This window comes from Silene latifolia, chromosome 11, assembly GCF_048544455.1.
Source record: "Silene latifolia isolate original U9 population chromosome 11, ASM4854445v1, whole genome shotgun sequence".
Classification (NCBI taxonomy): domain Eukaryota; kingdom Viridiplantae; phylum Streptophyta; class Magnoliopsida; order Caryophyllales; family Caryophyllaceae; genus Silene; species Silene latifolia.
Window position 1 is genome coordinate 188,055,183 of NC_133536.1, and position 24,755 is coordinate 188,079,937.

At 36.4% G+C, this 24,755-nt stretch overlaps 1 protein-coding gene across 2 annotated transcripts; it reads left to right on the plus strand.

Moving 5' to 3' along the window:
• Positions 1-795: 795 nt before the first annotated feature.
• On the plus strand, positions 796-21,282 carry LOC141612173 (indole-3-glycerol phosphate synthase, chloroplastic-like). 2 transcript variants are annotated; one of them, XM_074430893.1, is made up of 12 exons: positions 796-910; positions 3,231-3,379; positions 4,425-4,685; positions 4,792-4,968; positions 6,302-6,376; positions 6,474-6,518; positions 6,617-6,781; positions 7,714-7,792; positions 7,948-8,030; positions 8,151-8,219; positions 8,877-9,001; positions 21,011-21,282. In XM_074430893.1, the coding sequence occupies exons 2-11, from the start codon at positions 3,239-3,241 to the stop codon at positions 8,958-8,960; spliced, it is 1,179 nt and encodes a 392-aa protein (XP_074286994.1). In that variant the 5' UTR covers positions 796-910; positions 3,231-3,238; the 3' UTR covers positions 8,961-9,001; positions 21,011-21,282. The 2 variants fall into 2 exon arrangements, with proteins under 2 accessions (XP_074286994.1, XP_074286993.1); XM_074430892.1 differs by lacking the exon at positions 21,011-21,282 and having other exon boundaries at positions 8,877-9,227.
• The last annotated feature ends 3,473 nt before the right edge of the window (positions 21,283-24,755 follow it).

A 24,755-nucleotide genomic window follows, 5' to 3' on the forward strand; every position in this document is an offset into this window, starting at 1 on the left:
CTTGTAATTAAATTAAGCTATGCCCATAATCAATTTACTTTTACAAGAATAAATCACACGGTAGGTATATCATCAAAAAAGTTTACAAGAATGTCGAGATTAGTCGGATTGAAGAACAAACTATCCAAATTCGGAATTGACCCAGGTATAGTAACTTGAGATAACCAAGGAACATGTTCTTCTAGTAACTCTTCTGATGACAAAGTCGAATTTATAGTCCCATCTTCGCTTGAAATCTCATCTGCAAATACTTTTCCGTCATCTATGCTTGAGAGTATGTTATGATTATCGATTTTCTTATGTTCAGATTTTTTTACAACCTTGATTACTTTGGACCATTTTCTTCTTGGTATAACAAGAGGTAATATATCATGATGTTGTACGTTGCAAAAAACCTTGAGTGGTCTACCTCTTTTGCGATTAATTGATAATAGCGTCTCCTGAAGAACAATTTCCATTGATTAAAGAAGCAATTATGAGTAAAACTCCTGGAGAACAATTAAGATTTAGAAGCGTGACGATAAAAATCAGACGATGTAATGCTTTAAACCCTACCACAGTGTTCTTATATAAGTTTTTTTTTTTTTTCCAAAGATTCACTAAGATTAGGAAATAATAGTATTAGGAAATAATTAGGATTTAGGAAAATTAGGATTTAGGAAGATTTGAAATAAATATTGACTTTTTTTTAGAAGTCAATATTGTGATTAAGATTAGGATATCGTCCTTAATTTGGTAGGGACCTAACATTGTGAAGTTGCACTAGAAACAAACAACTAATAAAATCATGTATTCAGAATCTGAAAACAAAAATCATGCATTCATTCGTAGCCGTTCGAACATCAACCCCAGAATCCAGAATATCGTCATCTTCAATTTTCCTCAAATTCCCAACTTTAACATCCTACCGGTAATCATTTTCTTCCATTTCATTATTCTTTCCTCTTTATTTCCAGCATTTAATTGCTTATTATCTCTTCTGATTCTGGAAAATGGGGTTGTAAATCTCCTTTCTCATTAATATTGTACATGGACCGAAATGTTTTAGTCTAGTGGTTAAGAATACCAGGTCGAAGGTTTGAATCCCCGTCCTCTTATTGTAATGCGACTAAGTGCGTGATTTCGGGTTCCTTTGAACAAAAAAATTACATTTGGTTAATTAGCTGTTTTCTAGTGATATTTCATCTGGGAAGCTGCAAATTACATGTTTGAGATATATTAGCAATTGGGGTTTTCAAGGAAAAATTCGTAATCCCTCCGTCCCGCTCAATTGCTGTCCTTTAGTTTTGGCATAAAGACCAAGGAAAAAGGAGGGTCAATTACTAAATGACAAATGAATCAAATTGAGTGTGAAGGATCAAATTGCTCATCAAGTTCATTCTTAAAATCGAAAGAACAACAATTGACTGAGACCCAAAATGGAATAGGACAACACTGGGATAGAGGGAGTATAAGTCATTTTAGGATATTATACAAGGATTAAGAACAATCGTTGGAACTGTTATAATATTAGTTAAAGTATGATAATTATCCGAAATTGAAAAGGCAACATTAATTTTTGTATGTCTTGTTTTAACCAAAGAAAGTAACTTTGATTTGTTAAATAGTGCATGGAATTTGCAATTAGAGTAAGAAGTTCACGAGAAATGCAAAACAACTAATTACCAAATAAAAACAGTGTTTTCTAAAACGACTTATAAAGTGAAACAAAGGGAGTAAGATGGACAAATAAAGAGCAAAACAAACATTGTAAATTATGAGTGAGTAATATGATCAAGGTTTCAACATTCACTTGATTAATATGTTCAAGTGTTGTAGAATCTATAAATGCTTAAAGTTTGGTTCTTCAAGTTTAAATGGTTACAGTTGTGCGGTCTCAGATCATGTTGGTGTATTAGGCTATGCCCTATGACTACTTAGGGGTATACAGAGACCCGTTGCTATATGTACCATCTTGGGCAATTTATTGTCATTGTCATTTCGGGTCTTCCGCAAACAACCCCTTTGTGTTAGCAACATAGGGGTAAGGCTGCCTACATCTGACCTCCTACCCCGCAATTTGCATGAGGCCTTTAGGCATTGAGATAATGATGTTGTTGTTTTGAAGGATACTACTATCTTCGTCCCAAAGTAATTACTCCCGCTTAATTTTGATGGTCGACTTTAAGTTAACCATTAATTTCTCCGAACATATGTAGAAAGACAATGCAAAAGTTGCCATGATAGACCCCAAATATTGGTGCAATTAGCCCTTTAAACTTTTACTAGAGCAAATTAACCCCTTTTGTTTTAGTGAATGTGCAATTAAGCCCGATTAACAATTTTCAGTCAATTACTCGTTGGAAAAGAGTTACATGGCATTGGAAAAATGGCTATTATTTAGGTTTTGTTACGCCAATTTTTATGTGCTTCTTCTCCTCCTTGGTATCTTCGTTCTAGATTTATTCCTTTGAAGACAATCATATCTACCCATCTACTACTATATATGTAGCAACTTTTTGTAGCAAAATCAACACCATAAGGAAAAATAAAGAACCCCCTATAGGACAAGCTTATACAACTTTCAAGAACGAACTTTTGCTAGCTGCTGTTACTCTTTCAATTAGAAATGGTGAATGAGATATGGGAAGTAAGCCTTTACAGTTTAGCAAGAAGTTTGAGGTGAAAGTAGTGGAAAGCCATAAGCGTCTACAAGTGTGAGAGGGAGCCAGAAATGGGGTGAGAGTGGATGAATTAGGCAAAGAGCTAAAACTTACAGTTATAGGTAGGTAGATAAGTGTGAGTTTTTAATCCTTGTTATTTTTACGATGGCATGTTACTCTTTCCCGGCAAGTAACCGACTGAAATTATTAATCGGGTTTAATTTCAAACCCATTAAAACTAAAGAGGTTAATTTGCTACCCTTAAAAGTTAAGGCGCTAAATTGCACAGTCTCAAACATTTGGAGCCTATTTGCCACTTTGCCCGAAATGCACCGACCAGACCAAAGTTAAGTCAAATAGGATAATATTAATGGGATGGAAGGCTGTAGTTTAATAGAAAGTTAGAAACATTTAGGTGGGCGACGTGCCCGCTTAACATAGGTCTGGTGGGTCTTTTTCTGCCAGATTGAGATTTTATTATGTTGTCTAGTTGACATTCACATTGGATCCACTTTGTGTACCCAGTATGCGTGATTGTTACCATACACAATAGTTCAGCTCTGGAGACTAATCTGAGCTGAATTGCAGTTTGATCAATGGAAGGAGTTATGGCATTGACAAGTCCAACCACTATTACTACCAAGCCAACAGTATTCTTACAGCGATTATCCATTAGAAGAGCATGTATATCCATGGATTTCCGACAACGTAATGCATGCTTCATTCGAGCTCAACAGGTTTCCTTTTGCATTTTTACAGCCTAATGCCTTTTCAATCGCGTGTTAGATTTTCAAGTCCTTCGATTGGATATGATAAGGCTGATGACATTAGAGACACTTCATTTAGTTCTATGTTCTGCGATGTATTGAGCTTAATTATGTATATTAAAGGCAGGGGGTAAAATGTGCTCAGCATTCCATTTATTACAATTCTGAATGAAGACGTGGAAGTATTTATTCAAATGATGCCGTGGTTGATCTAGCTTGTTGTCATTGTAATTGTTTGCTTTAGTTGTTTCGAGTCTTTGAAAAGTTAATGAACTGTGCAGAGGCACTGTTTGATCATTTCTATAATTTTGTATAATTGCAAAGCGATGGCTTTTTGTTCAATGAGGTCTGATTCTAAGATTGCTGCCTTTATTTAAGAGGAGTTTCAAAGTGATTTTTTTCTTCCCATTTTATAGTTTCTGTTTGTGGGGTGGGATGGGAAGGTTGGTGTAGAATAGAGTCTTCAACTCTTTACTCGCTTTATGAAAGATTTTAAAAAAATGAAAGGTTTCTACTATCTTCTACAGCACGAAGTTCATCGAGTCGATGCATCCTTTCTATGATTTTCGTAGGCAATGTTCTCAAAGGACCTTTGATTCAAACAAGAAGGTGATCGAGCTTCTCTTTTATTTATCATTTTACATGGCATTTGCTATTAGTGCTGAGTAATACTCTCTTCATCCCATTTTTATTGTTCTCGAGTCTAATAGTCATATACTGTGAACCTTGATTGATTTTTTCTCGCAATATACAAGATTTGGAACTTTTTAATGATATGTACTATGGCAGAATAGTTTTGATAAATTTGAAGTTGACAAATTTGGCACTGCATTTCTACATATATTTGGATAAATTTATGGTGAAAGTGGACATTGGTTGACATTCAAAGTCATATGGGGGAATTAATATGGGATGGAAGTAGTACATGCTATATCAAATCACTGATCATCCATTGGCATGAAGCTACTAGAGTTTGGACTTTGAATCAATTTTAAATACACTTGTTGCTTTGCAGTTTGACTCCAAGGAAACATCTGAGTCAGTTTCATCTGTTGATGACTCCCCTGAGAATGTTCGTCAAGTTAAGGAATGGGAGTTGAGGGGGTTACAAGAGACAGTAGCTACTACCCAAGGAATAACTATTAGAAGACGGCCTCCGACAGGGCCTCCTTTGCACTATGTGGGTCCTTTTGAGTTTCGGCTACAAAATGAAGGAAATACGCCTCGAAATATTTTGGAGGAAATAATTTGGAACAAGGACATAGAAGTCTCACAGGTATTCTAGGGTCTTTTGCCCTCTCTGACAGCCACTTAAATGTTGTCGTTCTTTCCATAATACTCGTTTTGCATAGTCATCCTGTAAGCTGGTAGTTCCTTTTTAGTGGAAAGCGAGAAGATCGCTTGGATCTTTGAAGACAGCTCTTGATAATGCTTCTCCAACGAGGGATTTCATTGGAGCTCTAAGAATGGCGCACCAGCGAACGGGATTGCCTGGTTTAATTGCCGAGGTTAAAAAAGCTTCGCCTAGTAGAGGTGTCCTGAGAGAGGACTTTGATCCGGTATTTTCTTCATCTTTTTCCCTGTATATTGGGTATGCAGTATTGCTGGTTTCTTAATAGAAAATTTCTGCTGTAGATATCTTTAGCCTATAGTGATCAGGCTTAACACCAACTAGTATAGAGCCCGTGCGAATGCACGGTATTTTAATTTGTCGTGTGTAGAGAACTTAATAATTAGAGCTAATAATATATAAATGAACTTTGAATTTTATTTTTAATTATCTACAATTGTTAATGTGTAAAAATACTAAGAATTAAAATACAGCGAATTTTACATTTTTACTCGCGATAAGTTTATGATTAAAAAAATAAGATTGTTAGTTTAATTACAAAAACTTATGCTTATTTTTACGCATTTGAAGCATATAACTATTTTTGTAATTTTTGTCACAATATACAGAGTAACAATTTAAATAGAGTAAAAAATTTAAAGAATAGAAAAGTGAAAAGCACACATTGACTTTAATAATATGAGTAAAATCTGCATACGTTTTAAATATAATATTTACGACATTTAAGATACATATATTGGACTAATGAGATAATAATGAATAAAATACATTTGACCCAACTATAAAAGCTACCGTGTTTATAAGATACTATGACACATAAAAGGCATATATTAGGTCCAATACATATCTAGATAAAGTTAGGCCCAATTTCTAGTTAAAATCATTTAGGCGGGAAAATTTTCAGTTTTCTTATTCTTTTAGTATAAGGAGATGTGCATGATGTGATTTTGTCAAGAATATCGTAGTAGCTGATATCACCAGGTGGTCAGCATGCCTTACTACGGTCGATGATTTATAAAATTGTAGGTTCGTAGCTATAACATGATTGAGGACAAAAATGCTTTCTCTCTGTTCTGAAGGGCCTTCTGAGTTGAAAAAAGAGTACGACTAGTAGGCACATAATAGAGGTATCAATTATTTTCCTCGGACTCTTCAATTATTATTCAGTTACCCATGTGAAATACCCATGTCAGACATGGACACTCATCCATGGTCACGGATACTTGACACTTCATTTTAAGCCTAAAAAATATATATAAGAAAGTAAAAAATTAACCTAGTCTAAACTCTGAAGGACATTGTTCTTTAATTTCCATCTAAAATTATATAGGCGCTTCTTTGGTCGGGGCACATAATGGCTCTATTCTTCTCTCAGTTCTTAATGTATTAATTTTTTTTTGTCTAATGTTCCTGTAATTGTTTCCTTTTCGGGTCTTGTTGGTGGAAGTCAAATCCTTTACCAAGTAGTGGTTATTTTTTAGATAGCTAATTTAGAAAAATAGGAAAGAGGAAATTTTCTTACGTAAAGGTTATCGATACAGGTTGAGATAGCCAGAGCTTATGAGAAAGGTGGAGCTGCATGTATAAGTGTTCTGACAGATAAAAAGTATTTTCAGGTAAAGTCGCCATTCTCAACCTTTATTCAACAATTTAAAAATCGCCTATGTCATTACAGATATCATAAAATTGTCTTATTTTTTTTCTTTGTTGAAGGGAAGCTTTGAAAATCTCGAGGCTATACGTAATGCCGGAGTAAAGGTTTGAGTCTTTGAAAGTTGTATTATTTACTTTGGACATTGGATTCTCGTACTCTAAAATGCAACATCAAATGATCTAACAGCATTTTGTTAGTGCAGTGCCCTTTGTTATGCAAAGAGTTTATAGTAGAGGCTTGGCAAATATACTATGCAAGGACAAAAGGGGCTGATGCAATTCTCTTGATTGCTGCTATTCTGACTGATCTAGACATCAAATACTTGTCAAAGATAAGCAAAATATTGGGTCTATCAGTGCTAGTTGAGGTGACAAAACAGAGCTCTTCCCCTTATATTTAATCAATTATATCCATACTTCTTAGGCTGAAGTACTTGCTGCATTTGATAAAGGCCTATTACTAAAACTTTTTTATTTCGAATACACGGCTGCTGTATAGACTCAAAATTTCCAAGATTGATGCTTTTTGGTGAATGGCTCGCTATTATATGGTTTTGGATTGTGATGGAATAAAAAAAGGCCAAGTAGAGTGCTTCTTTTCATAGTAAAGTAGCAGTCATCTGAAGCAATTTCGGACGCAATATTCCGTTATGGGTCATTTGAAAGCAGCCTCTGTGCGTTTACAGCACAGGGGTAAGGCTACATGCTTTTGACCCTTAGCCTGCCATTTGCGGGGGTAATGCTCTAGTATTCTTTATTGAATGGAATGAGAGTAGCTAATTCTTATTGTTAGAGCAGAGATTTGCTTATTGCGTTAGATAAGATAGTTAATTGAGGAAATGAAAACAGATCACAGAAAGAGCAAGTCTATCATGCGTTACACTGTTAAAAACTCTCCTGATATTCTCTATAAAGTAGCACCCAGGGTGCTCTACTCTACTCCAGAAAGCCTCACTGCTAGTAGATCTGCCAAATAAGATCAAAACAACCATGAAGGCATCAACCCTTATAGTTGGGATTAGCGTACAAGTTGATCTTAATCCCATGTCTTTATTTGATCAATCTAGCTTTTGTGAACTTCAAGATCGTGGATCAAACTGAAGTGACTCTTGTTCAGCTATTTTTTCATGCAATTTTAGAGCTTTTGCTTGAAAGAACAAGTTTTTGTGTTCGTCTTGCAACAAGAACAGTTTTGAGTAATTCTAGTTAGATTGTTAGGGACTTAAGCTTACGACTTATTCTGGTGTACTTCAAAATTTCACAACTGAGAGTTCTTTAATGAAATATATTTCCATGACAGGTCCATAATGAAAGGGAAATGGACCGTGTGCTTAATATTGAAGGAATTGCGCTGATAGGAATAAACAATCGCGACCTTGGTAAGGCTTCTTCTGAACTCTTTGAAGATGGGCCATTTCGAAACTTCATTGCTCATGAACTCAAATTGTTTTTTGTTGATAAATGCATTGACTTGTTGCAATTATCTGTTTCCTTTTGTCATTTACAAAAATGGCATTTCTTTGAGCATTGACAGAGACGTTCAAGGTTGATATTAGTAACACGAGGAAACTTCTTGATGCTAGACGTATGGAAATTATTCGCGAGAAAGGCATTATTGTGAGTTTATTCTCATCTATTCCAGCTATACCCTATATCGTTGCATGTTAATCGTACAGATCTAAGTATACTGGCTAAATTTGTTTCTCCCCGATGCTGAACATTTTTCTGGTAATTCAGGTGGTTGGTGAATCTGGATTATTCACTCCTGCTGATATTGCTTATGTACAAGAGGCAGGTGTTGAAGCGGTGAGTGGGCACAAATTTTTATACATCTTGCTTGCAATTTCAATTGATTCTTAGCGCCTTTCGTCTTTATACAGGCTGTCATATTTTGCATAGTTGAGAGTTGAGACTTTCCGGATGGTTGGTTTGTAAAGGACTTTATGAGAGCTAAAGAGTGTCTAATCAAAATGGTTCTGGATCACGATGGAATAAAACAAAGTTGTTTACGTTACTAGCTATGCTTCTTATTATAAAGTAGCAGTCTTTGAATGTCATTTTCGACCTATTTTTCTTAATTCCTTCATTCGAATGGAAGGATTTGAAGGGAAAGCGAAGGGGACAATTCAGTTATACAAGGGGTGGAAACAACTAAATTCCTTTAAACATAGGAAAAAATTGGACAGTAAACGACCTTACTCCCCATCTCTCTGGAAACACAGTGTAAGGCTGTTTACATCGAATCTTGCCTTATTCCGCCATATTTGGGAACCCTTGGGGCAGAGGGCAGTGGTGTCAGTTTATGTTGTTATCATTTGATAAGAGCTAATTATTTAAAAACCGCTTGTCCACTTGATACACTACTTTTACAAACCTTTTACCACTACTTGTGTTAATCCTTACTTCTACACGGAGCTGCTTAATGCTAATGTTCTGATGTGATACCACTACTACATCTTGCAGGTTTTGGTCGGGGAGTCTCTAGTAAAACAAGCTGATCCCGCCAAGGGAATCGCTGATCTTTTTGGTAAAGATATCTCTCAATGAGACTTCATTCCACGGACTACCAAGGAGCAAGCAACAAAGTTGTATGTCCACTGTTGCTCTTCATACTTGTAATTCTGTATACATTACTAGGCGGTTTTCATTTCGGTTGCAGGTTCACCTGTACAAAATGTGGTTACCTGTGGCTGTGGCTGTAAAAAATAAAATATTCATATTCTTTCCTTCTTAAAGCAACCACCTAATAGCAATTTTTTGTCGATTTTATATTTAACTCGTATCAAGAAAAAATTCTAGTCATCATTTGATGTACACATTGTTCTTTAGGACTTAAATTTCAGTACCTATGAGTTCATGTTCTTGCTTGATGTTAACTTTGTTAGGATTCATTAATCTCAAAAGTTTACATATTCATATATAAATTAATTTATTTGGTCATAAAATAAATACAAGATCTTATGCATGCAAACATAAAACAAGGTAGAGAAGAAACCGTCACTTCTTACATTGATGTTTTGGATTTTGGGCACCAACAAGATCTCCTACTTGTTAGTTCTTAAGCTTTCCAACAATGGATGAACATGGTTCAAATTAGAATCTCTCCCAAAAGCATATACCCAAGAAAACCCTTAATAACCAATATTATTATGAACTAGTAATAATATTAATCTTACTTAAAATTAGGACACAAAATATTAATTTTGTTCTCCTCTATTTCGGTTAAGAGGAGAGGATTTTTATGAGTTTTCTATCTCTAAAAAATGTTTTTTTAGAGAGTATTTTTCTAACACTAGAAAAATTAAGTAAAGTGGTGAATGAATAATAGAGGAAAAACCCTCTTATCTTTTCCTCTAGAAAACCGGTGGGGAGGGGGGAAGGGTGGCCAATGTGTCACGGTCCGCTACTTTTGCCGGACTGTGGCGCGCACCTTTGCCCGTCTCAAGGCAAGATGTAAGCGACAAGGATCTTCGTACTAGTGAGGGATCGCCCACTAGCACGATACTCGGGTCTCGGGGTGTGAGTCGGGATCCTAGTGTCGATCCCACAAACACGGCTTGTTAGTAAAGTGAAGGCTAAGAGTCGTTCACAACAAAGCAACAACAAGCAATACGAAGGCACAAGGTAGGAAGTAGATTTTCATTCACTAGTACTCCCTAAAAAGGGAAATATGATAGTTACATCTTGGTAGCAGGAAACATTGATTTTACAAGTTTAGTTCAGAATAGCGATATACCTATTTATGGAAACCTATTCTAAAACTACTAAGAAAATACTTACTACAAATGTACAATGGAAATGAAATTACATAAGCATAAATAAATCTAAGGGTTCAAGTGTGCGGATCGTCACACTCTCCCCCACCTAATCTGTTGCCCCTCGACAACACAAAAATCTTGAATGGTGCTTCGATGAGACATCCTCGGTGAGCTCGACCGTCCATGCGGTGTTGGGGATTGGCTTGTACAACTCGGCTTGAATGTGCGCTTCGTCCCAAACAATGACTGGCCTCTTCGTCCCTTCAAGGATAGGCTGGAGTTCCTAGACATAGAAGCTGCCGAACATCATGTTCTCCAAGTCCACCACGTGCTCCTTGTCTCTCGGGAAAGTCCACTTTGCCGCTGCTTGAAAAGTCCTCTCTCGGGATTCCTTCAAGTGCGGCCCCAACGGACCTTCATCTTGTCTCTCGTCACTTCAAAGACTCGCATTCAAGGGAATGTGAGATCTCCAGACGTCGAATCGATTTCGGCGCGGCCCCGATGGTACGAGGCCTTCTTTCTTGGGTCGATGACCCGCAAACCAGGACGTCGATTCGGACATCGACGCGGCCCCGATGGTACGAGGCCTTATCTCCTGGGTCGACCGACCCGCAAAACCAGGACGTCGATTCAAGACATCGACGCGGCCTACTTCTTTGGGCATCTCGGCCCTCATTGTCTACTCCTCGGTGAGAGGGTAGACTCTTCTTTCGTCCCCGGCCACTTAGCATCGTAGTTAGCTTTGAGTCTTGTTCGCCCTCGGCTCCACCGAACCTTTAGGCATTCTCCAAGGTCGCATCCCTTGTTTCGGCGTCGGTATCACCCTCATAGCCGAAATTCGATCTTGCCCCTTGTCTTCGTCGCCGTCTCACCGTCTTCACTACGATAGACCCCATTAGTAGCATCGATCCGTCACTCGGTTTCAATACCACCAATGCTTTCTGAAAGAACTGCATCCCGAGTACTAACTTGAAGTCATCCAGCGGAACGGTGGTGAAGTCGAGCTCCCCTGCCCACTCACCCACTTGGACCGCGACCTTCTTAGCCACTCCTTGGACGCGTCTCATTTTCCCATCGACAGCTTCAGCAAACACGTTAGCATCCCGCAGAACTAGCCCCAACCGATCCGCTTCCTCTTTCGTAACAAAGTTATGGGAGGCGCCCGAGTCGATCAAGGCTCGTGCTTGCTTCCCATTCACCATCAAGTCCACGTGCATGAGCCCGTTGGATTTCTTGGCGGAGGAATCTTCGTATTTCCCCATCGCGCTGATCCGTTGGAGTGAGCCCATCCGTGGTTGGTCTTCACCATCACTCGAGTCTTCGTTACACTCTTGGTGATAGTCGGCCAACGCCCCATCAAGACGTTCTTGAGCCCCTTTCGGCATCTGCTTGAACATGGCATTGAACTCCGCTTTGTTCGGACAATCGGCCATCTTGTGAGGACCCTTGCACACAAAACACGCGAACGGTCTCTTCGTAGTAGAAGCAGTAGAGTTTCCCGCCTTCGAAGACGAGCTTGAGGGCGAGTTTGTAGTGCTCGCCGATTGGGCTTGACTTCCTTGTGAGCGGAACCGACTGTTCCCAACTGAAATGGCGCTGTTTTGTGGCCTTTGTCCATTGTACCCACTTTGTGACACACCAGTATTCCCCGTTGGTGCCACAACTCTTGGTGCCTCTCGCTCCCCGTGAAAGTCGAGCGGGCGCTCCGCGATCGATATGGCCAAGACGAGTTTTGGGATTCTGCCTCATGACCTCCTGTTGAGCCCACCTCTTCAACCCATCAATGAATTCGAATGTCCTGTCCGTCTCGGACATTTCGGTAATCTCGAGCATGCTTGCTGAGAATTCCCTCACATATTCTCGGATTGATTTGGTGTGCTTGATTTCCTTCAACTTCTTCCGAGCAACAAACTCCGTGTTCTCGGGGTAGAAGTGATCCTTCAAGATCTTCTTGAAGTCGGCCCACGATGTCACCGTAATCGTGCCCGCATCGATTTCCTTGTACCTAGCCCTCCACCACATCTTGGCATCGTCGACTAGATACATGCTTGCAGTGACAACTTCCGCGTCTTCGTCGAGCCCACTTACTCGGAAGTATTGCTCCACATCGAAGATAAAGTTATCGACCGCTTTCGAATCCCTTGCCCCATCGTAGGCACGAGGTGGAGGTGCCTTCACCTTATGGCTCCCCACAGATTTCCCGTCATTGGCCACCGCTTTCACGAGCGTGGCGCAAGTGTTCTCTAACATCTCGACTTTTCGATGCAGATGATTGATCTCTTCCTCCCGATCGTCGGGGATCGCACCACTGATCGCTAGGATGCGGGTTTCCATCCCGTCCACCTTCGTCTCAAGGTCACAAACCGTCTTTTGCAACTCCTCGAGGCTCGCAGCCATCCGCATAACGATGTCCTCGAGTTTGGGAAGCTTGACGTCGATTGTGTCCTCTAAGGCATCCACTCGGTCCTCGATTGTTTCGCCCATTTTCTCGATCTCGATAAACAAATTCGGCTTGCAAACGCCCGTCCGAAGACCGGGCTCTGATACCAAATGTCAAGGTCCGCTACTTTTGCCGGACCGTGGCACGCACCTTTGCCCGTCTCAAGGCAAGATGCAAGCGACAAGGATCTTCGTACTAGTGAGGGATCGCCCACTAGCACGATACTCGAGTCTCGGGGTGTGAGTCGGGATCCTAGTGTCGATCCCACAAACACGGCTTGTTAGTAAAGTGAAGGCTAAGAGTCGTTCACAACAAAGCAACAACAAGCAATACGAAGGCACAAGGTAGGAAGTAGATTTTCATTCACTAGTACTCCCTAAAGAGGGAAATATGATAGTTACATCCTGGTAGCAGGAAACATTGATTTTACAAGTTTAGTTCAGAATAGCGATATACCTATTTATGGAAACCTATTCTAAAACTACTAAGAAAATACTTACTACAAATGTACAATGGAAATGAAATTACATAAGCATAAATAAATCTAAGGGTTCAAGTGTGCGGATCGTCACACAATGCATGAGCTTGTATTCTTCCCAATAAATAATAGGTTTGCATGGCTATTCACTAGGGTGATCATTGTGTTTTCCATTTAAAATAATTAACACAATTTAAAAACTCTAACCCTCCTCATTTCGGCACACTTCAACATAAAATGGAAGGTCCATTTTATTTTTGTCATTTGTCAGTTGTGACATATGTGACATGTTACTTGACATGTGAAATTGTAATGTATTTTTAACATATTAAAAATCAACATACTCATAAAATATGTCATATACAAAATCGACTAGTAATTCGTAATTACTTGTACCAAAACGGTTTATCAAATTATAAATTACAACGTCTTGTATTTATAATAAATTATTCATTCAATTTCAATTGTTTCGTAAACAATAATTTTATCTAAGTAATAAAACAATTCGATTATTTAGACCGTATCTAATTTAATCGAATTATAATAAGACACGTTAATCTTACTCACAAATCATCTGTCAATTTTAAGCAATTTAATTAACTCGTATCGGCATACGATTAATTAAATAATCAATTAAGAGTATTTCCTATAGGTATGACCTAAGGGGATCAACTGATCACCACCGTCGCACGACAGTAATGTCAAACTGTAGTCCGCCAATCATTACCGATATGTGTGGACCAGTTGACTGTAAAATATTACATCCCACATGTATTCTTAAAAATGAGATTTAAACATGTGATCATTATGATCGACAGTTGTGATCGCATTATTGTCGAAGGACACATATTCCAACAATCTCCCACTTGTCCTCGACAAGTGTGCGTCATCAATTCTCTTGTCCTATTACTATCTCCCACTCAATGCAAGGTGTCTTTCAGGTCGTATTTGCAAGTGATCATATAGAGAGTGGTTTTCTCGATCGGTTTTCTCGATCTGGAGAATAACTGATTGACCGGAATTATCTACCATAGATACTTTCCGAGCGTGGCCACGCATTCCCAGTTCATTACTACTCGAGTGGCCCTGAGATATTGTTTTAACCCTGACAAGGGGTGGACAATTCATATCGCACTATTCTTTTCGATTAGCCACGGCCATCATAACCCAAAATATGTCCATTTGACCCCATTTACGAAAATCGTAGTAACATAAATCAAAGTTAATCTGAAACTGTGCCACCTTAGGCGAACAGTCTTTAGTCAAAGAATTGACTCATTAGAATATTATAGTAGCTCTCGCCACGACCAGGCTATATAAATTTGCCAGAACTCTATAAGCGGTCATTAGCCCGACAAAGTGTTCCTAACAGTCTGCCTATGTGATCGACTAGTCATCTCACATGACTCCATGACACTTGAACTTGCCATCAATCGCATCACACTCTAGTCACTTCGAGACGTCACCTAATGTAAGTGACTATGGGCGAATACAATGCTAATCCGTGTTCACTTTAACGGGGTTCAATTGTCTCTACAACCCGTTTGGATGTAACAAAGTATAGGGTGAGTTAATAATAACTCAAACGATAAATGTGGACATCACATTCGGGTAGTCAATACCATATTACCACCTTGTGATGTATATTGTAAGTGTGTAAACACTAGTCATTTGCAACATGAGTTTAACACACCATGTGTCCATGTGTTCAAACTCTTGAATTGCATTTTCCTTTATTTTTATGTTTGTCTTACATAGCATGAATCTTACCAGGTACATATCTAGTTACCCTGACTAGGTTTAGGTTCTTTATTTTGAGAGAACTTTCTTGTTGCTTATCACATAACAAACGAATTATGGTGGACGACATAACTTGCACTAGTCAAGTGTTCTTCCAACTCATAATGTACCAGGTATAGGTTTTGTAGGATCTTGCTACAATTGTCAAGATGATTAGCTTAGCACTTCTCATAAGTCCTAGTAAATTTGAAAATACTAGTTTTGAGTAACTTCTTACTATAACCAAGTATCTTTTCAAACTTCTTATTTCTCCTTTTAGTTTAAATAGCTTAGGATTTTCATAAATACTTACGCGTTTTCGAACTTCAATATGTGCAACTTCTTGTCACATAACAGAGCGTTCTATCAAACACTAGAATAGCTCATTAGTTCTCCTCGAGAATTCATGACGATTCTTATATGACTTACCAATGACTCATCATGCTCTTAAGCATATGATTCATTATAGGACATGTGCATGATTATTCTAATGGCGGAAATATTAGTAATCTTAAATCATGTAATCAACCATTAGTAGGTTCAATGAATGACCGTGACTGCTTATGGTAATTCTATTTTCATCGATATGAATAACCTACGTTTCTTGTTGATTTGATGTGCATATCTCAATGCCTATCCAACATCCCACGTTGTGATTGGATTCATTTTAGTCCATTTTCATCCAAAATTGAAAACTCAAATACTTCTTTGTGAAAGATAGTACTAGCTCGTCATTCTCAATGAGTAATGAGTTATAAATTTTACAAGATGATAGCTCCCACTAAATTTCATGTCTTCACATGACAATTTCAAACTCCCACTTAATCCCACATGTTTCGTATTTGACTACTCGATCGAAACATTTCAAGAATAGAAATCAATTTTGCTTTGCTAAGTTATTAAGATAAACCATATATGTTCCCAACATATCTTTTCAAAATACCTATTTTGAAAAGGTTTCAATCTTAAACTTATGGAAAGAGATTTTAATCTCTAACTCATTCATTTTTATAATGATACGTAGCAATGTCATCACTTAAATGCGAAATCCCATTTAATACACGTCCTTCTCAAAATACCCTTTTCGGAAGGAGGTTTTAACCATTTCTTTTTCATAATGAGGTTAAGTAACGACACTAGCGTGGTTAACAATTAACTTAGCTTTCTGCATATCTTTCTTTGCAACTTTTAATCATAAATCTCATTTATATTCAAGGATGCAACTTTGTTTCATTTAGGCTCTTAAGTAATTATCAATATTTAAACTCTATTTATATCTAGGTTATAAACTAGCAAAATCTCTTGTTGAGACTTTTCTTTAGTCATTATCTTTCAAAAACTTTCTTTTGGTCTCTTCGTGTAGTTATCTTAAGAACATGTTCTTTTGATTACTTCACTTGGTCTCGTTTGTCATGTAGATCTCATGTATTCGAGACCATAGATCTCATCTATTCACGTATACTATCTATTTTGGTATACAAGTCATTCTTTCTTTCGTAGATCTCATTTACTCAAGCATACAAATTATTCTTTGTATTCTTTGTGTCTTCATTTTTCTCTCACTCTATCTTTAGAATAAATACACTAGATATTCAAAGATAGCTTTATGAGACACAAATAATGATTTTGAAGTAGAAGGAGGATTATCTCATAGATTGACTAATAGATTTTAGATTTGATGAGTGTACTTGGTAATTGACATTCCTTTAGGAGAGTTCATCAACTCAACATCACTTTATAATTGATCATACACAAGCCTCAAGCTTGTGGACATATAATGAATCCTATCATTATAATTGTCTATTGGATCACTTTAAGTGGATGATCATATGTTTCTATATGCAAGCATATAAAGACGAATTTTAGAACAAACAAATACGATAAAAGGGGTGACTTGGGTTGTAAGCCAAACCACCAAAATCCAAAATACAACCATTGTTTAAAAGGATCACACATTTCCATGTCGAACACGGAAATTAAAATAGTTCTAAAATCCATAACATTAGAATAAAGACAATAATAAAAGTCAAGCTTCATTGGTAGCTACTCCTAGCTCCTACATGATTTCTTAAGCTTGCTTCTCTTTTCCCTTATCTTTGCTTGGAGGAGGCCCTATTTACAATAAAAAGGGGATACATTATCACAACTTGTATCAAAATACCATAGTTGAATTAGAAACATAAAAAAAAGGATAGTCATTTACCTACTAGAGTGATCTTTCCAGCTTTGAGGTCACCAAGATACTTGGAACAATTCCTCTTCCAATGTCCAACACCATTACAATAATGGCATTTACCAAGAGGACCCTTCTTGGTTTTGGAAGTGCTAGCTTCAAAAGTCCTAGCCTTGGTGTTCATGGGAGCTTGCCTCTTACTCTTTTTCCCATTCTTCTTGAACTTCCCCTTACTCTTAGTGCTTATATTAAGCACATCCTTAGGTGGGTTAACATTTAGCTCAATGTCTCTTTCGGCTTGCACAAGTAACTTGTGCAACTCTTCAAGAGACACGTCTTTGTCTTGCATATTGAAATTCACCCGAAATTGTACATATGCTTTGACTTTGGATAAGGAGTGAAGAATCCTATCAACAATGAGGTTCTTGGGGATTTCAACCTTTTGAATTTTCAACGTCTCGACTAACTCCAACAATTTGAGCACGTGAGGGCTAACCTTTTGGCCCTCCTTGAAATCGAGATCAAAGAATGCCGAGGCCGCCTCATATTGGACGATCCTCGGTGCTTGTGAGAACATTGTGTAACACCCGCGAATTTCCCTTTTTGACATTTAAAATTTATTAAACCGTTTAATCACTTTATTATATATTTTTGAATTATTCAATTTAATAAATTTTATGTCAAACACGATTTTTATGAACGTATTATATAAAAGCTCATTTTTATAAAAATACGTATTATTAAATTATATTTTTGAGGCATGATTTATATAATAATATATATACGTATTTTTGGTCGGATAATAATAATGACGGTAATAATAATAATCTTCGTCTTAAATTCCGTCTAGCTATAGACCGTCACATTTCCACTTGTGAGTCTAACCTTTCTCGACCTATCCTATAATGACAACACATCACACCCACCTAACATTTCACACTCTACTTTAATACTCTCTCCCATTCAAAATAAACCTCCCTATTTCCTTTTCCGTCTATTCACAATAACCTTCCTATTTCTTTTTTTGGTAAGTGTTTATGTGGTCCAAATTTAATTGTATGGTGGGGTAGTGTATTTGTGTGGTTCAAATTTAATTATATGGTGGGGTAGTGTGTTTCCTTAATATTTGTGCCAAAATGAAATGGGAGGTTTATTGTGAATGGGAGGGAGTATATATTACTATTATATATTATCATTATTATTATTATTATTATTATATATATATATTACTATCATTATTGTTGTGTGGTTGTGTGTAACTTATCCGGCCCCCACCCCTGCATTTCCATTTCCTCAACCTCCCTCTTTCTTCTTCTTTTCCTGCGTAAAAACAACAGCAGCAGCAACGAAACAAGCAGACCCCGTACGACGCCATTTTCGACCTTTCAAACCAAGATCCCGACTCCATTTCTCAACCAAACTTCACCATTTTTATACCATTAGCTTCCTCTCTTCTTCCTCCTCATTTCTAGGTAAGAAAGTCTTAATTTTGTTGAATTTTCGAAATGGGAATCTTATTACAAACTCGGTTTTGTGACCTATGTAACCATGTTACTCGTTTTTCTTCCCTTTTAGTTGAAGACTGAGGATAGACTCGTGTTTTGGACGTTCTTACTTTGAAATTTGCGAGGATAAGGTAACGGTGATAGGTTACTCGACAATGAGTCGATATCTTCGTCTTTTCACTCGGTTTTCATCCTTATGGTCGTAAATATTGAGCCTTTGTGTCCTTTGGCTCGTGTGTGGTGGATTACATGAATTTAGGAAGTACTTTACATGTTAATTTGACTGATTTCATAGTTTAATGCCCTTATGAGATTTCGACTATGCCTTATTTCGATTGTATATTGCGTCTTTTGATGGTAGCTATGGTCACAATCTTTCTGACTTCTAGAGTGTTGTTGTTGTTGAGTCGGATGCGAGTATTTCACGTTTTAAGTGTGTTCATTCCCGTTCCCCAACCTTGCTTTCGTTTCCGTCGAGATTTTTGAGTCGAATTGATAGTTGTGGGACTCTGTTTGGGACCGAAAAAAAGGACTGGTTTGGCTCGATTTTGGACATAATGGTTGAGTTTGTTTGACACGGATTTTGGGTAGTTGTTTGGGTGGCTTTAAGAACGGGTAGGTGGACTGTTTTACAGGCTGGGTGTTAGCCGTGGGGGAGTGATTGTAAGGGCGGTAGTTGGTGGTTTGTATGGTGACTGTTAGGGGTAGTAACCGGGTTGGTTTGGAATCGGGTATGGCGGCTTACGGAGGTCGTGTATAGTTGGGTATGGAGGTCGTGCAGGGTGCGACCCAATGACGTGTTTGAATCGTCTCACGAATTGTTTTGGCGCTAGTCGGGTTATTTAAATATAATTAAATATCCGTCTCGTATTTTATATAACGTAATTCGTTAATATCGTCATCTCACACATTTATTCGGTTGGGCTCATTCGATTTAGTTCGTGGGCTCGTTTAATCTTGGTAATTGGGTTAGTGATGTTTGATAAATTGGACTAGATAGGTTAATGAATTAGACTAGTTATACTTAGTAAGTTGGGTTTGTCATATTTATTCATTGGGACTCTTCACATTTATTTTAAATTGGGCTAGCTATATTTGGTAATTTGGGCTAGTCATGTTTATTAACTGTTTTGGTGCTAAATTAGTTTAATTAAAACATGATTAATTCTCACATTTTATATAACGTAATTAGTTAATATTGTTCATTCACTTAATTATTCCGTTGGGCTTGTCACATGATTTATTTATTGGGCTTAGCCTAGTCCATTCATTGGATTTCACATGATTTACTTATTGGGCTCCTGAATGTGCCGTGTGGGCTTGGTCACATTTTATTCCGTAATTTTCATATAACGTAAATTATTCGTTATCATTTATTATATTTTATTTAACCGGCATGATAAATTATAAAATGAAATATTTATCTGCATAAGACAAGTGTGAGATATTTATTGTTAAGTAATTATTTGTGAAGGGTCATATCCTTGATAATGTTTTGTATTGTTCGGTGGTGTGAGTCGTGATCCTATCGGACACTAGGGGTGAGCCATAGGCCCTCTAGTTGCGATATGATCGTCGGGACCGATGTTCCCATCCGTACTTATGGTGAGATGCAAGCCATAAGTATGAGTGCGACATTAATAATCTCGTCCCATGTACTTGTTTATTTTATTTAACCGGCATGTATAATTATGAAATGAAATGTTTATTTATATGTTACAAGCATGAAAAGGTTATTATAATTACTTGTAAGAGTCGTATTCTTGTAGAAATGCCATATTACCATCGTACGTGCTTGACATACATTTTTGCCCCCGCTTGTCTTTGTTACGCAAGCACGGGTTTGACCTACTTGTCTTTGTTACGCAAGTACGGTTTTGGCCTACTTGTCTTTGTTTCCGCAAGTACGGCTTTTGGCCACTTGTGTTGTTCGGCAAGTGAGTCTTATCTTAGTCTTTCCGCCACTTTCGTGTTTGTTTCGCGATTGGGGTACTCGGTCTCCTTAGTAGTCGAGTCTTGGGTGCGTGCTGTGCTGGCGCACGTCGAATCGGGATGTACACCCGAGAATCTGCAGATTTAGACTAGGACCGTATTATTATCGTAGTCCTACCCGAGGAAATTATAGTCTAAGAGTGATAAATGTCTTGCATTATTTGGATGGTTACTTTGGTCATATCTCCTTGAAAACGTGCTCGTGGTTAAGTGGTCGTGTCTGTTTCCTTGTCTTTCTTTTCCATTTATTTATTGTTGCTTATGTCTTACTTGTTTATTCCATCATTTCTTTTACTCTTGTTGGTTTAAACACGTATGATCTCATGTTTAGTTATGATTCGATTCACTCATGTCTTACCTAATATGATTGTTTGTTTATGTTCTTTGTTATGTTCGTTTCGACATATTGTGGCTAGGAGAACCTTGAGTTACTCCCCACTGACTGTGGCGTTCATGTTTACATGAATGACAGGTGGTGATGATGCTTACGTGGGGAAGGCGTGTGGGCTAGCGAGAACTAAACCATTGGGCCTTAGTTGCTAGTTTAGAAACCCCTTATATGTTTATTCGTGGATATCTTTTCCCCGTTTTCTAGACTTGGGTTGTAATAACCTAAATTTGTCTATTGCAGTATTTGTTTCTTTTCCTTTTTGGCACCCGCGTGTTAATATTTAACTAGTGATTTAAAAGTTTTTTTAAAATCTCATAAATTTCCGCTTTAATTTATTAGTTATATTTTCCGCTTTATCGCGGGGTGTCATACATTGTCACAAGTTTGGAATAGATTTCATAAGCGGTGCCCATTTTAAAGGCCCTCCTTTGGAGATCCGCCTCCATAGCAAAAATCAACACATTTTTCATAGTGGCGGACTCTTTGTGGTAAACCTCATATGTTTCCCTAGTGGCGGCACTCGACCTAGCATTAGGTTCGGGTGGAGAGGCCTCAATGAGGTAACGAAACTTGTCGTCACCTTGAACGACTAATTTGAGTTGGGCATCCCAATCGGAGAAATTTGACCCATCTTTTCAAGTTTACAACGATCCATGAAGGATCGGAGCCATGAAACATTAGTGAGAGTGGTGGCGTTGGTGTTTGGTGCGGCCATTTGTTATGAGAAATAAAAGTGGTCTACAAAACAAAAATAGAAGGAATAAAACACTTGTCGTTTTAAAATAATAATAATACACGTAAATTTTAATTTAAACAAGTTTTATTGCATTTATCTAGTGACCTCTACCCAACTTGATAAATGATTCCAAGACCCAAATTCATATCAACTTGGGCACGGTGTAGCCGATTCATCCCTTATCAATATAACTCGGTGGGTTAACTCTTTAATCGATTCTACTTTTAGAACTCTTGGTCGATAAAATTACATTAATATTTATCTTTAGCCCAAAACACATCCGGCTATGGTCGAGAATACTTTTGTTGAGTTCAACCCAAATTTCGAATAAATGTGTCCATGATCCAAATTCACATTAACTTGGGCACGCTTTGGCGATACAACCCTCATCAATATTAATTCGGTGGATAGACATTTATCACCCATTTCCCCTACGTAACAAGGTTTGTACCCCGGTGTGGCCGAGCGCACTCCCTCACGAAATAGGTTTTCATGGTTTCTAATTTTTCGTAAGGCTAAGTCTTAATTGTTTATTTAGCGAGAGGTCATGTCAATTTATTATCTATCACGTTTTAAGTGAACTAAAGCGGTGAACTACGATAATTGTAATTGACACGGTCGATAAACTCGATTTAAAATGAAATGCATGTTTAGTTGTGGCGATTTAGCGATGCATGCAACATATAAATAAAATGCAAAGTATAAAAATAAAATCCTAGTATGGCCTTCCTAAAAAAGTAAATCTAATAAACTATTACAAATTCGGAAACCAACTCCTTCGGTCCCTTGAACTTCGGTCTTGGCACGTATCTCGAGGTAACACTTTCTTTGATGGACCGCCTTCTCGAATGGCACCGTCATCAAGGAACTCCGGAATAACTAAATTACAAAACGAATTACATAATTTCCTATTCTACATTTGTAATAAAAATAAAATAAAATAAATCTATTAAATTACAAAACGGTGATACGAGATCACAATAATTACAACCGAATTGATATTCTCATACATTTCGGGTAATACCAATTAAAAACTAAGGCCATACTAAGTAAAATTACATAATTCAAAAATTACATAAAATTAAAATATGACAATCATAAATAAAATGCAGCATTATAAAATGTATGAACATGCTTAATTTTATGCGAAATCGCCTTTTAAGAGCCAATATCGTATATTTATCGGTTTGTATGGATTTGCGTGATTATAACTTGTTAAAATCACAATAATTACATAAATTCATATTTATGTACAAGTTAATTACCCTAACCATCTTAGGACTCAAAACTTAGTCTTCACTAATATTTTGACAATAACTCAACTTAATTTTATAATATTGTTCATTATGGACCAAAAATACCAAATTATGCTATAAACTTCAAATTAAATCATAAAAATTTCAAATAATTTCAAAATTTAAAATTTAAACTCATGAACATTCTGGAAAAATACCATGACACTCATAATGTTCAAAACTTAGGTTAAAAATTTCGAAAATTTATCGAGAAAAACAATGTTGCGGTTTATCGGTTTTAACAAATATGACCATTAAAATATGAGAAAATTTATTTTCATCAACTTCTCACTTTAAGATCTGAAATATATGATAAAATGCAACATGTGACGTTTTTCCTTTAGTCATGAAGTATGTTTTAGCATTATTAATAATTATAGTCACTATTTATGTGATTTTTCATCAAAAATTCATAAATCATGCAAAAAGACTTCACTATAGCCAAATATTTTACACACATCTTGTAAAATTGCATGTGACAACATACTAAATTTCCATGACCAGATTCGAAATATAACTCATATTAACCTATTTACCAATTTAAATACAATTTTAACTTATAAAATTCATATTTCGAGCAAAATAACTTATTTTAACATGAAAATTTACAGGTCATCAGTAGATAATATATGTGAAAATATATCCAAAAACCACTGAAAAATTCGAAGTTTAGCTATTTTTTGTCCAAAAATGACATTTTTCTCATAAAAATCACATTTTAATGCCAATAATATATAAAACTAGGTAGTATCACGCGCTTCGCGCGGCCTGTTTTAATATTTTATGATTATAATTGAAGAAAAATTATACTATAATTCATATATGGCCTTCAATATTTTCTCTTATAAATAATTTTTTCTCAAATTTAATATTTTTAGGTTTAACATCAATGTTTTAAATAATATACATAAGAGTTTTAATTAAAACAAAATAAGTGATAATTAGTTATGCATGATCAACGTTTTATAAATAAATTTGTGTTTGGTGAAATATCATATTAATCAAAAATAAATTTATTCGAATAACACAACAATCAACAATAAGTTCTCAAATTATATCATTTCACAATACTTTATGTCTCAAATCAATTAATATTTATTCAAAATGATGTGAATATAATTTTATGTAATTTTAAATTTTTTTATGTATAACATGTGACATTTATCTATCAACCATATAGAGTTCAAACTCAACTTATTCAAAAGTTTTGATTGTGTCTTGCATGTCATATGTGTCAAACTTATCTATGAGAAATTTGCACCTTTTGTTTTTTTAAACAATTATATATAATGATGTTTAAGAGTTTATTACGTATAAATATAATAGATTGAACTTTCTCAAATATTATTTTTTTATGTTTAACTTCAAAGTATTTAAAAGATAACATATAAAATATTTAACTAAAAGTAATACGGAGTATTTGGTTAGTCATAATCAATATTTTATATTTGACTTATACATATTTAATTAAAGATATTAAAGAAAAATGGAAGTGTTTTCTACGTTTTCATGTCGTTTATAATACTATATTACTTAATAATCATTACTTTTGTTTTGATTATTCAAATGCACTCGTGATTACTATGTACATACACACTCGTACACACACTCGTTATCACACTATTGAAACTTATCAAAATCTCAAATGTATTCAATTTGTCCAATATAATTTTTTTCATTCCCAGACTATAAAACTTTATCTCTGAGTAGTTTTTTTTAAAGTTGTGTTTTTAATATATACAATGACTCTTCCAAATATATTTTTCTTAATGGATTTAATAGTCTAAGTTTTATA